The sequence below is a fragment of the Synchiropus splendidus genome, chromosome 13, assembly GCF_027744825.2.
Source record: "Synchiropus splendidus isolate RoL2022-P1 chromosome 13, RoL_Sspl_1.0, whole genome shotgun sequence".
Classification (NCBI taxonomy): Eukaryota; Metazoa; Chordata; class Actinopteri; order Syngnathiformes; family Callionymidae; genus Synchiropus; species Synchiropus splendidus.
This window is the reverse complement of record NC_071346.1, coordinates 4,157,796-4,172,648: the sequence shown is the minus strand read 5'-3', so window position 1 is coordinate 4,172,648 and position 14,853 is coordinate 4,157,796. Positions and strand designations below refer to the sequence as shown.

General features: G+C 48.6%; 1 protein-coding gene across 1 annotated transcript in view; it reads left to right on the top strand.

Moving 5' to 3' along the window:
- Positions 1-14,348, top strand: part of ak5 (adenylate kinase 5) — a 32,661-nt gene extending 18,313 nt beyond the window's left edge. The window contains exons 7-14 of the mRNA XM_053882583.1: positions 3,217-3,307; positions 6,665-6,726; positions 9,213-9,255; positions 10,072-10,116; positions 11,964-12,127; positions 12,293-12,400; positions 13,431-13,622; positions 13,841-14,348. Coding sequence (XP_053738558.1) covers positions 3,217-3,307; positions 6,665-6,726; positions 9,213-9,255; positions 10,072-10,116; positions 11,964-12,127; positions 12,293-12,400; positions 13,431-13,622; positions 13,841-13,909 — 774 coding nt within the window. The 3' untranslated portion in view covers positions 13,910-14,348. The remainder of the gene's footprint in view (positions 1-3,216; positions 3,308-6,664; positions 6,727-9,212; positions 9,256-10,071; positions 10,117-11,963; positions 12,128-12,292; positions 12,401-13,430; positions 13,623-13,840) is intronic.
- The last annotated feature ends 505 nt before the right edge of the window (positions 14,349-14,853 follow it).

Here is a 14,853-nt window from a genome sequence, read left to right as displayed (position 1 = left end):
AAAACTAGCGTTTTTGTGGTCACTAATTCAGTAAATAAGGATTCCTGCTCCGGTGAAGAGCCTCCCAGGATTCATCGTTTTCATGTTACAATCTTCAAGGCTCGGAAATGATGGTCTCCGTCGGCGATCTCGACCACACTCTGAGCTGAGAGGGGCCCTCGCTGAGTCAAGCGACAACCGCCACTTTTAACTGGATGAGGTGAAAAACCTTCAGCTGGAAAATGAATAGCTCTCATCCTTTCATCCCAGCGCTCAGAGGGGACGTACTTCACAGCTAACAGGAAAAACCTGAAGTAAACGCAGTATTTCTGCATGAAAGGTATCAATACCGTGGAAAAAAATAAAATACCATATATTCAAGTTTGAATGTCCTTAAATAATGATGATAAAACCAATAAAATCCCTTTAATATTTAAATTAGGTTAAATAACATTTATGAATTAGAGGTATATATACAAAAATACCAAATCAAAATGGAAAATATTTTTCAATAAAATTTTTTGTTTAAAAAAATCTGTTCTGTTACAGCAAACATTCCTCAAGCTTACATGAAACCGAATAATCTGAAACTGAACACTGTCATAAGACATTGCATAAAAAGATGTAATGACTTATTTTAAATAATAGTGAACAAAAAAACATCTTTTTCTTTCGGCTTCTCCCTTCAGCGGATCATCTTCCTCCATCTCCCCCTGTCCTCTGCTTCCTCTTCTCTCAAACCTACAAACCTCATGTCCTCCTTCACCACCTCCATCAATCTCCTCTTTGGCCTTCCTCTCCACCTTCTGCCTGGGAGTTCCAACCTCAACATCTTCATCTACCAATGTGAACAAAAAAAACATGTTAATTAAAAAAAATAAAATTGTAGAAAAAAAAGTAATACAGAGAAATGTAAAAAGCCAGTGTTAGGTGAAACTAAATACAGGTACAGATATTAAAATATATATTTTTGTCTGATATTTTTGCGGCTTCTGGATCTAATTTTACTTATTTATATCCTGAGATTGAATGTGCTTTCAAGCAGCCAATGTGGAAAACAGAATCAATTATTTAGTTTCAAAAGGAATCGCGTCCAACTGTGACTCAGACTTGGTCACGCTTCAGTCTGTCGTGAACAAACAGAGCAGGTATTTGTCACGTATTAACTCAACAGGTAATTTTCTCTCCTCGCGTCCGTCCCCGGGGTTTTCGTCAGCATCTCCAGAGGAGCCACTGTCCTGAGCTTCTGTGAGAGTCATTTGAATTTTAAATGTCAGCCGTGGAAGCGCAGCCGACAATTAGCATGAGTCATTAGCTGCTCAGCAGCAACGTCGGCGTCGACAACTCTTCCACGTGCTGGAATTGAATGGCTCGCTGGGAAGAAACGCCCTCGCGGGATTCCAGACTCCAATCTTTGGATGTCACTGATGAGACTCGTGAGGGTCTCAGACCTTCAGAGTCTCACAGGAAATTCCAGCAGCCAGGAAGAAATAATGAAGAGAGGAGAGGAGTTCGACGTCTGAATCTCCCGAGACTGACCACAGACTGGATCGTAACGACAAACGCAGCTCTCGGCTTCAGTCAGTGAACAGCGGTGGTCCAGGGACGGACCCTTGTGGCACCCCTCTTCAATGCTACACACAAAGGTCACTGTGATCAGGTGCTCCCTGACTGAACTGGGGCTCTGCACCGTCCGTACGAGCTCCTCTGGGACCAAACCAGAGCTCAGAAAGAGAAGAGCGTTTGGCACAAACGAGAACAGCGACTTTCATACCCATCCATCCACTTCCGTCTCGGAGAAACTCTTTTTCGAGCCGTGCGATCGCCGAATGCTTCCTCTCAGAACAGATGAAGCACTTACCCAGCAATCCACCGCCACTAAAGCGCCTCATACCGTCATGAATAATACATGCTGCCTCCCCCCCTCAGCCCCCTCCCAACTTCCCCTCATCCCCCAAAATTGCAGCGTGGCTTTTCGGTCCAGTTTTACAAGCGGAAACATCGGCTGTCAGGTTGGTCTCGCAGCACCTGCCGCCGCTGAGGTGCTCTCGGTCTCCCACCACTTCATCCAAGTCACTTCAGCACACACTGTCAATCGCTCGCTGCCGTGTTGGGTGGCGATAAAACTCCACAACTGGCAAACTCCTCAACACTTTCTCACTCCCAAGGCGCCGAGCGGTGGCTGTTTTGAAGAGGACTTTTGCTCCTTTCACTCTGTGTATGGCATTGTGTCACTGTTTTTGGTGGCTTTAACTGAACTTTGACACAACCTTTTCAAGCAGGCCGTGTAAAACAGTCCTGGGCCTCGGGTTTGTGAAGCTGTTCCCATCATGTCGGCTGTTGACAAAGACCAACTTCTTCCCTCTAATGGCAACCGATCCAGTTTTTTGTGGTTTTAATCGAATGGTCGACTGAACTTTGACCCATCCTTCTCAAGCAGGCCATGTAAATCGACATGGTGGGCCGGGATTGGTCCCCGGGCCTCAAGTTCGACACCTGTGCTAAGACTTTACAAGGACTTATCTCGGACGACGCCAGGCTCCAGAAGAAAACCCATTTATTCTGAGCGACCTTTCCATGAGTTAATAGTGTCTTGGAGGTTGTTGGTTATCTTCCTGGATTTCTTTGAACTCCGCTTGCCTCCTGCACACGGAGCTGCTGAATGAAATGGAACGCTCCTGGTTCTTTGGTCGATGCCACCTGTGATTAACATGACGGCAGGAACTTTTTTCTTGTAAATATTACCATGGAAACAAAGAGCTTTTCTAAATTTAGACGCAGGTTTATGTTTTGAACGTTCGCGACGTCGAAACCCCAGCGGACCTCGCGGTGGGAAGACGACCCCCCAACTGATTTGAATGCGCGGTCACACTTGTTTGTCGGAGCTGACTGGCTCAGATTAGCGAGGAACTGAACCCACAACATGATAAGAGCATTTTAACCAGCTCCGCGTCCCACAGCAGGTTTCCACAGTCCGTTTGTTCGTGCGAGCGCTGGGCCGCGCGGCCGGCCGTCGCGGGAGCGGAGCTCATTAACGGAGTGTTATTAAAGCCCGGCCCGCGTTGAATACCAAATAAGCCGCGCGCAGATCCGACCTCTTTCTGATGTTTGAACTCGTAATGAGTCTCACTTGTGATTTCACGCCGGCTTAAAAGCCCGGCGCTGGCTTTGTGCCGGCGGTAGCGTGAGAACGCTCTCAAAAGTCACCTTGTGAAAAGAGCTGGTCGTGTCTTTCAGTTGGACGCAGACAGAGATGAAGAGGAGGTCTTCTGTGACATCAGCATGACCCTGGACAACAAGCTCTTTTGCTCCAAAGAACCTGCAGCCGGTGAGTCTTCGCCTCTGTCTCGTCTGGTGAGTGGCGTCACAAGTGGGATGTTCGCTGTTTGGTGGTCAGGAATTAACCAGGGTCAGAACTGAGTTGAAGTCCTAGTCCACGTGGAAACATAGTTGCAGACGCTAGACACATGCTGTTTTTAGGAATCTGTGTCCTACAACACTTAGCATGATGAAAGAGGGAGCTAGAGTAAATAGCTTTTTTTCTTACCCTTAAAAAACAATATATGAAGCAGTGATTTGAAGACATGGAGAGGAGATTATTTTTTTCATTTTGAAGCCAATGTTTTTGGAAACAATAACTGTTAGCGGCCCCTGGAGATCAGGCTCCTGTCGAAGAGCTACGAGTCCCGACTGGACTGGAGTAGGTGAAGCAATAAGAGGCTGATTTAGATGTTTCATGAGTTGTGGAGCTTCTGGGAGGCCAGAGCGAAGCTGGGACCCATTAGCTGTAGAGTTAAACAAGTCCAGAGCAGAGAAGGTTAATATAAGGAGGAGGAGACGGCGGGTCATCGGAGCTGGAAGCCAATAAAGTCGAAATAAATAAGAGTTTTAATATCATGTTGGTGCTGAGGGGGCGGCGAGAGTTCAGGCCGAGATCGTGGTGCTCCTCGCCGCTGGCTCGGACTTCGGTTCCTCCCCGGCTCTTATTGAACAAGGTTTCCTCCGGGTGACGTGAGGACTCAAAACTACATTTTCACCGTTGAATCGATTCTTAGTTCCGACCTCCGATATTCTTAATTGAAGCTGAAAATCACCGAGTGAAGCATCAACCATCAGCACCTTGGCAACGGCCGGTTGCCATGGCAGCCGCAGGGTTATGTCACTTTCATAGAAATTGAGGAATCGGTCGACCTGTGAGATGCAGAATTTGGTCGCATCGCTTTGTATGTCAGGCTGAGGGCAACGTGGAGCCAGTCGGTCTATACGTGTTGGTGATGCTGTTCACGCTGGAACAAGTCAGCACTCGTGTGCAAAGGGCAGAAACCTTATCAGAACCAGGCAGGAGCCATCAAGGCAGCAAGGCAAGGTGGGGTGAGTGGAACCCAGTCACAATCCTGCTGAGGGTTTCACAGCTGCTTCACCTGCCGCTTCTCTCCTGAAGGAAGGAGAGGACAGGGTCCGCATCGATGTGCGCTCGCAGCAGATGATGGACAGGTGGCGATGACACGGAGGCAGAATGTGTCGCTGATAGATTTGACACAGGAGACGCTTGTTCATCACCAGGATTGAAATCTGGGTCAGACGGACACTTTAGTGGAGACGAACCGTCACGAGTCCCCCTCAGTCACGGAAGTCACACTCGGGACTCTCCTGACAGACACCTTCAATACACCATACTCCAGGCAGTGATGCTCAACCAAAGGGCCGGGGCCCATGGCTGGGCGGCGAGCGCCTCCTAGAGGGCCGCTAAAAGTTTTTTTTGTTTTCCACCTTTAGGCTATGAGACGCTCAGTTTTGATACATTAGCCACATATGGTGGCAGTAGTATGTCACTGAATTGAAGGAATTCAATTCAAAGCTGAATTCAGAGAGAACCAGAGAATCCGAACCAAATTTTCCCGAAACACCTCAAACAAATCAAGATCAAAAATAACAAAAAAATATATTATTTACTGTGTAGATCATAACCCTGTTACATTTACGTGTAAGTACATTAAATATGGTTGTCCATCACAAATGAAATCAAGAGGAATGAATCAGTTCCATTACTTGGATGGGCCCCGGGTCCATTTGTTCCGGGACAGGTGGGGCCCGAGATCAAAAAAACCCTGGACTAGTCAACACCTACTTCCAACTCCATCCACCAACATTCTCAACACTGTCTCACTTTTCTTTCAATGACAACCTCAGTATCTTCATCTCTGACTCCTCTAACTTTGACTCCTGAGTCTCCAACCATGGCAGCTCCCCCTTCCCTGTCATCACCACCCAGCCTGCACTCTCCTCTTCGCCTCAGTGAATGCTTGATAATCGCAGGCAAATCAACTATTCATCCATGAATCATAATTTCATCATATTCCATGGATAATATTTTATATGTCAGATTTGCTTCCCTTCTCACCAGGATTAGCAGCCATTGATTTGAAGCTCAAAGGGGCCATTCACCAGAGTCATAAATCTCAGTCTCTGTTGTTGCATTTATGGGACGTTTAAAAGAACGAGTGTCAGGCTGCTGAGGCTGAGCGTGACTGACAGCTCGCGTGCACGAGTGCCTGACATCTCTGCTGCCGCAGCAGAACGTCCAGGCAGGAGCCCGGGAAGAGCCTGACTCCGGAGCGACCCGGCCGCTTCCACTTCCCTCCGCAGATCCGCTCCTGATTCTCAACGTGACGCGAACAACCCTCGTCTCCGGAGAACGTGCGGCGACGTTCGCAGCTTGCAGATTTCAACCCAGTTCTCTCATCGTGGCTCTCTGGCGTGTTGGAGCCGCTGCAGGCCAAGTGTGTACTCGCGACCCATTTCCACTGAAGCAGGCAAATGAAGATGCAACATCTTGCTACTTAAGATTCTACGTAGGATTTAAGCATTACTTTGCACCGTGGCGACAGGGAGCAGTGGTCAGCGCTGCTGCAGGTCACTGCTTCCACAAGCTCAGGATTAGCACTTGTAGTAGTCGGACTGCTGCTGCCTGACACTACTTAAAGGATAGTACTGACAGCTCGTAGTTGTATGTCGTGACCCGTAGTTTTTAAAGTATTTGCCGTTGCATTAGTATTGGTAAAGTTTGAAGTAGAAATTTAACGAATGGTACCGTTTAAAAGTGGCGAGGTTAGCATTATTGGTACTACTCGAACCCATTACTCCCAGTTAAGTATCACAAGTAGTGTCAGAAGTAGGATTAGTTTTTTTTACAAGTAGTTGTAGTACAGGTCACAATAGATAAAGTGATTACAGAAGAAGTGTCAGTGGTTACAGTAGTAGTGCTACGAGGAAGAAGCATGAAGTTACAGTACTGTGTCTAGGATTGGGAGTACAGGATGTAGTAGTCATGGGGAGCTATGCAGGGCAAGTACTCGCCGCACACTTGGGATAGTTCTGTTGGTCAGAATGATGAGGTACTGCATCACGGTGAGAGAAGTAAACCATCAACCACAGGGCGGGAGTCGAGTGTGACTGGAGAGTCGGCGCGTGACACGCGTCGTGGCACGTGTCAGTCCATTAAAGGAGACACTTGAGCTGAGTCTGTGAAATGGAGTTGTGGGTCTGACCAGGCAGGTAGCTGAGTCAAGGTCAGGCTGACGGTGAAGTGGATGCCCAGGCACGGAGCAGGCGTCGTGCGCGCTTGTCTCAGCTCCAGTGAGAGACAGATGTGCTCACCTTCCCCTGCCACCTCTCCTGTCTGCAGGTCCCAGCGAGCTGGACCTGAGTCTGCTGGGGGAGAGCGGCGGCCTGGCGGACAAGTACCAGGTGAGTGGAGCAGAACCTCGGATCACAACTCCTCAGAATCCGACCCCGCGACCGCTTCATAAAGCCGTTCCAAAGTTCTGAGGGAACATCCGCCTGCAGTGAAGATGAAAACCCTCCAGGGGGTCAGATGATTCAGCGCAGACGGGCGACCACTGTTGTGTAATTCCTGGCGGGGAAGGAGGCGAGCGGGATTTCTGCGGCGGCAGTGAAGCGCAAACGCGACCTCTGTTTCTTGAACGACGACCGAGACGAGTGACTCAGTTTTGCCGCTCAGTTCCGGCACTTCAGCGAGGTCACGCGGCGATTGTGCAACAACAAACTTCTGAAAGACCCTTCCGGGTCAAGAGGGACCAGGAATAAATAAGTTGAAATCTCCATTGAAACGCTTCATCTGAAGAGGATCTGAAATAGCTTCAGATTTGCATAAGCTTCACGGTGCGATGCCGGCGGAAACATTAGAGGAAGAACCTCGGCGGCAGGCTCGTGACCCACATGACGCCTCCTCCTGGGAAACGGTCTCAAACACAAGGCTCGCGGGCCAGTAGAGACCAGAAAGAAAAGTTGAAAGCTAATTAGCTTCTGCTAACATTAGCAAAAGCACTTGATAGGGTGTTTCTGGGTCCTGGTTTTGACCCCCACTCAGAGTTGTCTTTCCCCTTGTTTGACGGCTCCAGAGGACTTGGGCGCAGATTTTAAGGTGACATGCTAGCATCGCCACTGACACAGTGGACGAGCAGTTTGAATGTGTAAGAAGACTTGTTGTGCGCACGTGAGTGACATTTTGAAAAAAAGTTTTACTCCATTTCGCTCTACTTCTGCGCTCAATAGATGTCACTACAGATTCACTCTCCGTTCTAGGCCGTTTGTTTTCGTAGCGCGAGAGTATTTAGGTTCAACGTTACACAAACTGGCATTAGCAACATACTTAATGAGCTAGCTAGCGGTGTAATATATTTCATTTTGCAGAAATTAATGCTGCAATCCAGTCGCCTCGGAATTGAGAAGTCGGAGCTAGCAAAGATGTCACACCCGAGTTTGCCGCATTCCAGTTATCGGAGTCTGAAAAGACGATAGTGACGTCTATGAAAGCCTTTCTCACTCGTACCATGTCCTGACTGAAGTAACTCCTTGATAAATACAGAAGAGGTATTCGCATTCCATCGACTTGAACCTTCTACGTCCTGTTAGCTTTCAGGGAAGCCATCTTGGATTGGGGTGGTGAGGATTCTCCCACACAAGTGGGCGACATCACCCAGGTTTAACTGGGAATTTCCAAGTTCCGAACACAACCCGAACGCACCTCAAGTGTTTACATTGTGTACGATAGAACCAACTCACATGTGGCTCTGGTACGAGTCTCTGTGATCTCAACACACAATATTAATCGCCAACTGGAGCTAACGTTTCAATACACTTGTTTCACGCATCCTACAACTAGCGTTTCCATTGGAGGCCGAACAGCCAATCAGGAACAAGCGGTCTCAAGCTCCAACCAGAGGCAACAGATTCCTGAAGCTGAGCTCAGTCACGTCCCCTCCGACTCACACACCAGCGACTCCATGTTGCCACCCGTCAACATTCAACTCTGTTGTCACTTGACGGACACGTCTCTCTCCAGTTCCACTGAAGTTGTTGTTCTTCGACATTCTACTGTCAGCGACTTGTCAAAATCAGGCGGCGCGCGTCACTCATCGCCAGCGACGCGTCTCCCATCACAAGCTCTTTCTCGCCTCCTGACTGAAATCTGAGGGGATATTAAGACGTTTGCCACGACGCTGCATGAATCATCAAACATCTCCGAGCAGAACATTCACACGTTCACCCGCGTTTTCAAAAAGAACGTGGAGGTGAAAAAGACAATTACGCAAAAGAGATGACAAATTGTTCCATTCCCACCGAGGCTGCTACAGAAAGGGCTGAAATTGGAGCAAAAAATACACTTTTCTAGCACTGTAAGAGGACACTGGACCGACCTCACCGCTTGGTTCTGATGCTGTTGGGTCAGAGGTCGATGTGTTGAGGCGCGGAGCTTCATGTTGTTGACGTTTTTCTCCACATAAATTCCTGTGCCTCATCTTCACTTGAATTCTGTGACAGCAGACGTCAACAGTTGGTGCTGTCAGACTCTCAATCTGTCTCCCCCAGGGACGGACGCGTCGCCGCGGCGGGTGCGAGACATATTTTCGGATATTAAACTGGCTGTCGGGCATGAATCCAGATCTGTTCGCTTGACATCTGTCGCAGCCACTGAGAGGACGTGAAAGGAACACTGTCCATTCTTGAGCCGCTCTTGACGTTAGGGGACCCATCCAGAGTTCACCAATTCAAACAACCGGCCGTACAAGTCCAAATGAGCCCATTCATTCAGTGAGACTTGTTTGACTCAAGGAGTCAAACAATGCTAGCAAGGCTCAGTAGCCAGCGGAGCTCCTCACCGCGGCTAACAGAACATGCTAGCTCAGCGACTTTCCTTCTCTTCTCTCCAGGTGGAGGAGGAGGAAGAACTGATGGCCGAAGGACCCGAGGAAAGTGAGTTGGAACTGCTGCCCACACACACCTATACCACTACCTTTGTGGGGACGTTCATTGACTGTCATGCTTTCCCCATCCTAAACACATGGCTGACCTTAACCAGAACCAAACTGAAACCCCATCATAATGACCCACTTATTTTGAAGTTTTAAGCCACAAACTGAGGCTTAACCTTGTGGGGACCGGCAAAAATGTCCTGACAAGTGTAGCTAAACCAGGCACACACACACCTCCATCTGAGTAAATGCCACATGTGTCATGTTCCAGTTATTCTCCAGCTGCCTGAATGAACTTCTGTGATTGTGTGTGTGTGTTCATCACAGTGATCCCAACAGTATTGATTGTGTAACGGCGGGGGAGGAGGCTCGCTGTTGATTTGAGCAGATGTTTATCTTGTCAGCTGGCTATCGCCGCGCGGCGGCAGGCGGGCAGCAACACACACACACACACACACACACACACACACACACACACACACACACACACACACACACACACACACACACACACACACACACACACACACACACACACACACACACACACACACACACACACACGTCCCAGTCAGAGCCCAGAACAGTGTGTCCGAACCCTGGGACGAGTGATGCAAGTCTCAGAAGACTGGTGCAACAGGTGTCACCCAGATGACAGAAGCAATTCTAATGAGAAAAGAGGTCGGTGAGGGAGTCACAAGAGGCTGGTTTCATCTCCCGGAGTTAAGAAGCGCGTGGCAGGGTCTCCACACCGGCGTTTCTATGGCGACAAAGTTTCTCCTGCCTGCCTGTGTTTAACTGAGTTCTCTCCCCACAGGCTTCCGCTCAGAGCAGAGGAAAGCAAAGGTCATCTTTGTGATCGGTAGGAACCTGTTGCACACACACACATTTGTACCGCTCTCCCTGTGGGGACACTGAGAGGTTTCTCAGTGACATAACCCTTTCCCCAGCCTCTCAGCCTAAACCTAACCATCCCAAACACATGGCTCACCTGAACCAGGACTCTGAACCAAACTGAGATCCAGTTGTAAAGACCCAGTTATTTTGAAGTCAGTATCCTCAAATTGAGGTTTGGACCCGTGGGGACCGGCAAACAGTCCCCACGAGGATAGTGTGTTGTCAGGAATTGGTCCCCACAGGGCAGTATAAACACCCACACCTCGTTCATGGAGTGGATTCTCCACCGGTTCATTCAAACCAGAGCTGATGCTCCTGAATGAGCTAATGACAGCAGCACTTGCTGCGTGACTGAGCAGGCGACAACAGTAATGACAGCAGCGGCAGGTTCGACCTTTCCACCATCGTGTTTCTGCCTTGTTTGTCGTCGTGTTAATGGTTTCACATTGATACCTTTTATCCACATAATAGAGTCATTCTTAAACACAGGAATTCATATGTTCTTTCCTATTTTCCTAACATTATTTTTTTAACTTAAAAAAAGGTTTTCTTGATGTTACAGGAAAAATACACTTTTAAATGTATTATTATTATTATGGGGAAAAAAGTTCATATAATGAGGAAAATCAGTTAAATAAAACATTTACATGACAATGAAAATGTAATAATGTATCTATAATAATATATGTAAATGTTATTGAAAAATACCATAAAATAAATATGCTATTATAAAAGAAAATAATTTCATCCACCAAAATTTCAAAGCATAGCTATTAAACCTACTTTTTGCAACTCAGAACAACTTATTTTTGTCATAAAATGAGAAATTAAAGACACCTATTTTAAGCCACTAATAACTCCAGCTGCCTATAAGGCGGTGCAGGCTTGTTAAGAAGAGCAGAGCCTGGTGAGAGCTGAGAAGAATTCTCCTCCGTCTCATTTCTAAACTTGAAAAGTCGGCGCCTCCACTCAGGGGAAATGGCGCTCTCAGGTCTCTCTCCCATGAAATTAGCATTTCTGCCGCCGTTATTTTGTATCGTGGCGTTTTAATGGCGCGGTTATATAAGGGCAGGTTTGAAGTGCGAAGATATTTTTACACCCGGCAGAGAGTGGTATCTGTACAAGTCTCATGAAAACGGAAGATTAGCTTGTTTGTTAGCTTAGCGGTTTGTACTCGACGCTAAACTATTTATAAACCTTCTTCTGCGCAGTAAGAGTTTCATATTCAAGAATTCCTGATCAATTACTGGAGGTGTATTTCTTGTTGATAAGAACCAAAGTGAAGAACAGGAAGTAGTTCCAGACTGTCTTTAAACAGTACAGCAAAATTTCTGAGTCGTGATTATCGAAATGAGGAGTGTTGACTTTCTTGCCGACGTCTAAATGTCAGAGACAAGACAAGTCATATATTCATCATTTCCTGTGGTCGTACCATGAGGCGAGACTCGTAACGCCGGACACGAGAGGCGGAGTGTAGACCGCAGTCACTAACACTTTGATCTGAGGCTGCATCCGGGTCGAGGGACACTGACAGACTGCTCATCAGAGGTGAGAGAGAGAGTCGGCGTCGCTTCCCTGCAGAGACGCTCGCGCCTTCACCGTTGGCAGGAAGTTCACTAACAAGCTTCACGGGCCTCTGCTCCAGTCCCCGAGGTCATTACCGGACTCTCTCCGGCTCACAGACCAGCGGGTCAGCGCCGGCCCGGCAGGTGGATCTGATCAAGTCTGGAGCAGAATCACGACTGCAGCCTTCAAAGTCCTGGCTTTTCACCGGGTTCTCGGCTCATTGTGCTCTCCCTCTCTCTCTCTTAGGAGGTCCAGGTTCGGGGAAGACGCTCCAGAGCGAGAGGATGGAGGAGAGGTTTGGCCTCCGCCACGTGACCGTCGGCGACTTGGTGTGTAATGAGCTGCAGTCGCACTGCAGCAGGGGGCGCCACCTGCGAGACACACTGGAGAGAGGACTCCCTCTGCCTGAGGTCTGGCCTTGCTTTTGTCGCCCCCTAGTGCACAGGGATTTTCAATGTCTCCTCAGCAGCCGACACTTGTGCCTTCATCAACCTCATCCTTCACTCCTGCCGACCACTAGATGGAGGCAGAGGGCTTGCTGAGCTTGTGACAAGTTGGGTTGTTTTGTTCTCCAGGACGCTGTGTTGGAGCTGGTGAGCGAGGCGGCGCAGCGGCAGGGGAAAGGCCTGGTGATGGCAGGGTTCCCTCGAGACGTGCGGCAGGCGGAGCAGTACGAGGCCAAGGCCAGTCATGCCGACACAAGCTGTTTTTGTTGGACTCTTTTACAAGTACAAGTTTACCAAGAAAAGGGATTTTGACTGACACTTGTGTAGGCTAGAGTGACAACACGATTATGACCAGGACCCACTTCCAACCTCTTGAGCTCATTTAGGTGTGTGGGACTCAGTGACTGCTGACTCCTCAGTTTAGACCGAGGTCTGCTCTGCGATCAATTCTCAGGGACTCATTTAGGTGTGCGGGACTCAGTGACTGCTGACTCCTCAGTTTAGACTGAGGTCTGCTCTGTGATCAATTCTCAGGGACTCATTTAGGTGTGTGGGACTCAGTGACTGCTGACTCCTCAGTTTAGACCGAGGTCTGCTCTGCGATCAATTCTCAGGGACTCATTTAGGTGTGTGGGACTCAGTGACTGCTGACTCCTCAGTTTAGACCGAGGTCTGCTCTGCGATCAATTCTCAGGGACTCATTTAGGTGTGTGGGACTCAGTGACTGCTGACTCCTCAGTTTAGACCGAGGTCTGCTCTGCGATCAATTCTCAGGGACTCATTTAGGTGTGTGGGACTCAGTGACTGCTGACTCCTCAGTTTAGACCGAGGTCTGCTCTGCGATCAATTCTCAGGGACTCATTTAGGTGTGTGGGACTCAGTGACTGCCGACTACTCAGTTTAGACTAAGGTCTGCTCTGCGATCAATTCTCAGGGACTCATTTAGGTGTGCGGGACTCAGTGACTGCTGACTCCTCAGTTTAGACCGAGGTCTGCTCTGCGATCAATTCTCAGGGACTCATTTAGGTGTGTGGGACTCAGTCATTCAACGAGTGACTTTTGCGCTCAGAATTCACAATCACTTTCTCACCCTTTGAGGGACTCAAGCCTGCTCTCGGACCGAGTCACAGGGCCTGACTCAGATGTGTGGGACTCATTCCAATTTTAAACACGTTCGACTCAAGGACTTGCCGAGTCAAATTTGAACCTGACCAACACACACACTGTGACGGTTAGATAGCTGAACAACTTCTCTCTGCGGCCACAGATGGGCGCCCCGATCTCCGTCCTGTACCTGAGCTGTTCGTCCGAGACCTCGTCGGCCCGTCTGCGGTGTCGTCGGTCGTCCAGCAGCTCCAGCGTCCCGCTGGACAGTGACCTGCAGCAGCATGTGGACGGCTTCTGCAGCGACAGCCAGCCGCTGTTGGACCATTACGAGAGCCAGAAGCTTCTTCACACGGTAATGGAGAGGAAACGCATTGATGTGCCACAGTTAACCAGCAGTGCAGGGTCACAACTGGAGCTGAAAACCAAAGCACTCACCAGACCCTGGGCTGTTTCATCAGCGAGCGCCCCCTGCAAGATCAGACGTTTGAGCTCATAAATGCCAGCGTGTGCTTTGAATGTCAGAGCGACTGGTGAGGTCACACGTGTGTGTGTGTGTGTGTTCACCTGCAGATCGACGCCGAGGGCTCGCCGGATGACGTGTTCCTCCAGATCTGCCAGGTGATGGAGTCCTGCTTCTGAGCCCGCTCTCAAGAGCCCACTGCCCCCCGCGCCTGCATGTTCCGACTCTCAAACCAAAACCGGTCACTTCACCTTCGGCAAACCAGGACGAGAAGAGGCCGTGCCGACGGCACGACCAGGTCCCGCGTGGAGACATCAGTGTGCCCTCTGCTCTCTTATCGTAACAAGCATGCCACAATTACAACCAGGCTTCGCTGCTTCTCTGTGCTTGGGGTGACAAACAGGAACTGTCAAGATTTCTCTGTTTTCATGCTGGAGTGTTTGTTGAGCGTCAATAAAACCAGTGCATTTGATTCTATGTGAGCTGACGGCGCCATCTGCTGGAGGACAGCGGTAGCGCAACAACATATCAACCATAATAAACGCTCATTTCTGAGTAAATGCAAGTCATTCAGGGGTCATAATGTTACGGAAGACTAGGACATGGTTTGAAAATGTAAATAGACAAAAACAAAACTTTCCTTCTCGCCCAGGAAACTTTCCCACCGTTTCATTCTTTGACAACTGTAGTATTTCGGAGTACCTAAAGGTGCGGTGACGTCATACTTTGGGGTTGAAGTTCTCCGTCAGACTTTTATAAGGATGTTTTCCGGCAACAAAACAAAAGTTACTCTCAGAACTGAAAAGGGGAAAAAAGAGCCAACACTGACCCCTGCAGACAGAAGCAATGACTGAGCAGAGGCGGATGTAGAAACACTATTTTCACATACTTTTATTTCCACGGTTCTCCTCTAGCTTTTTTACATCATTTTTACATAAGAACAGACTGTTATACACAGATATTGAAGCGGGGAGGGAGGGGCGGTGAAGGAGGGAGACAAAACCCATACAAAATGGCGTCTACTCAAGCACAACAAAATCTATAAAACTGTGAGCTGTTCCACGGTGGAGGCGCCGACCTCAAATGATTTCTTAAATAGGTTAATAAAAATACAATCTTTTAT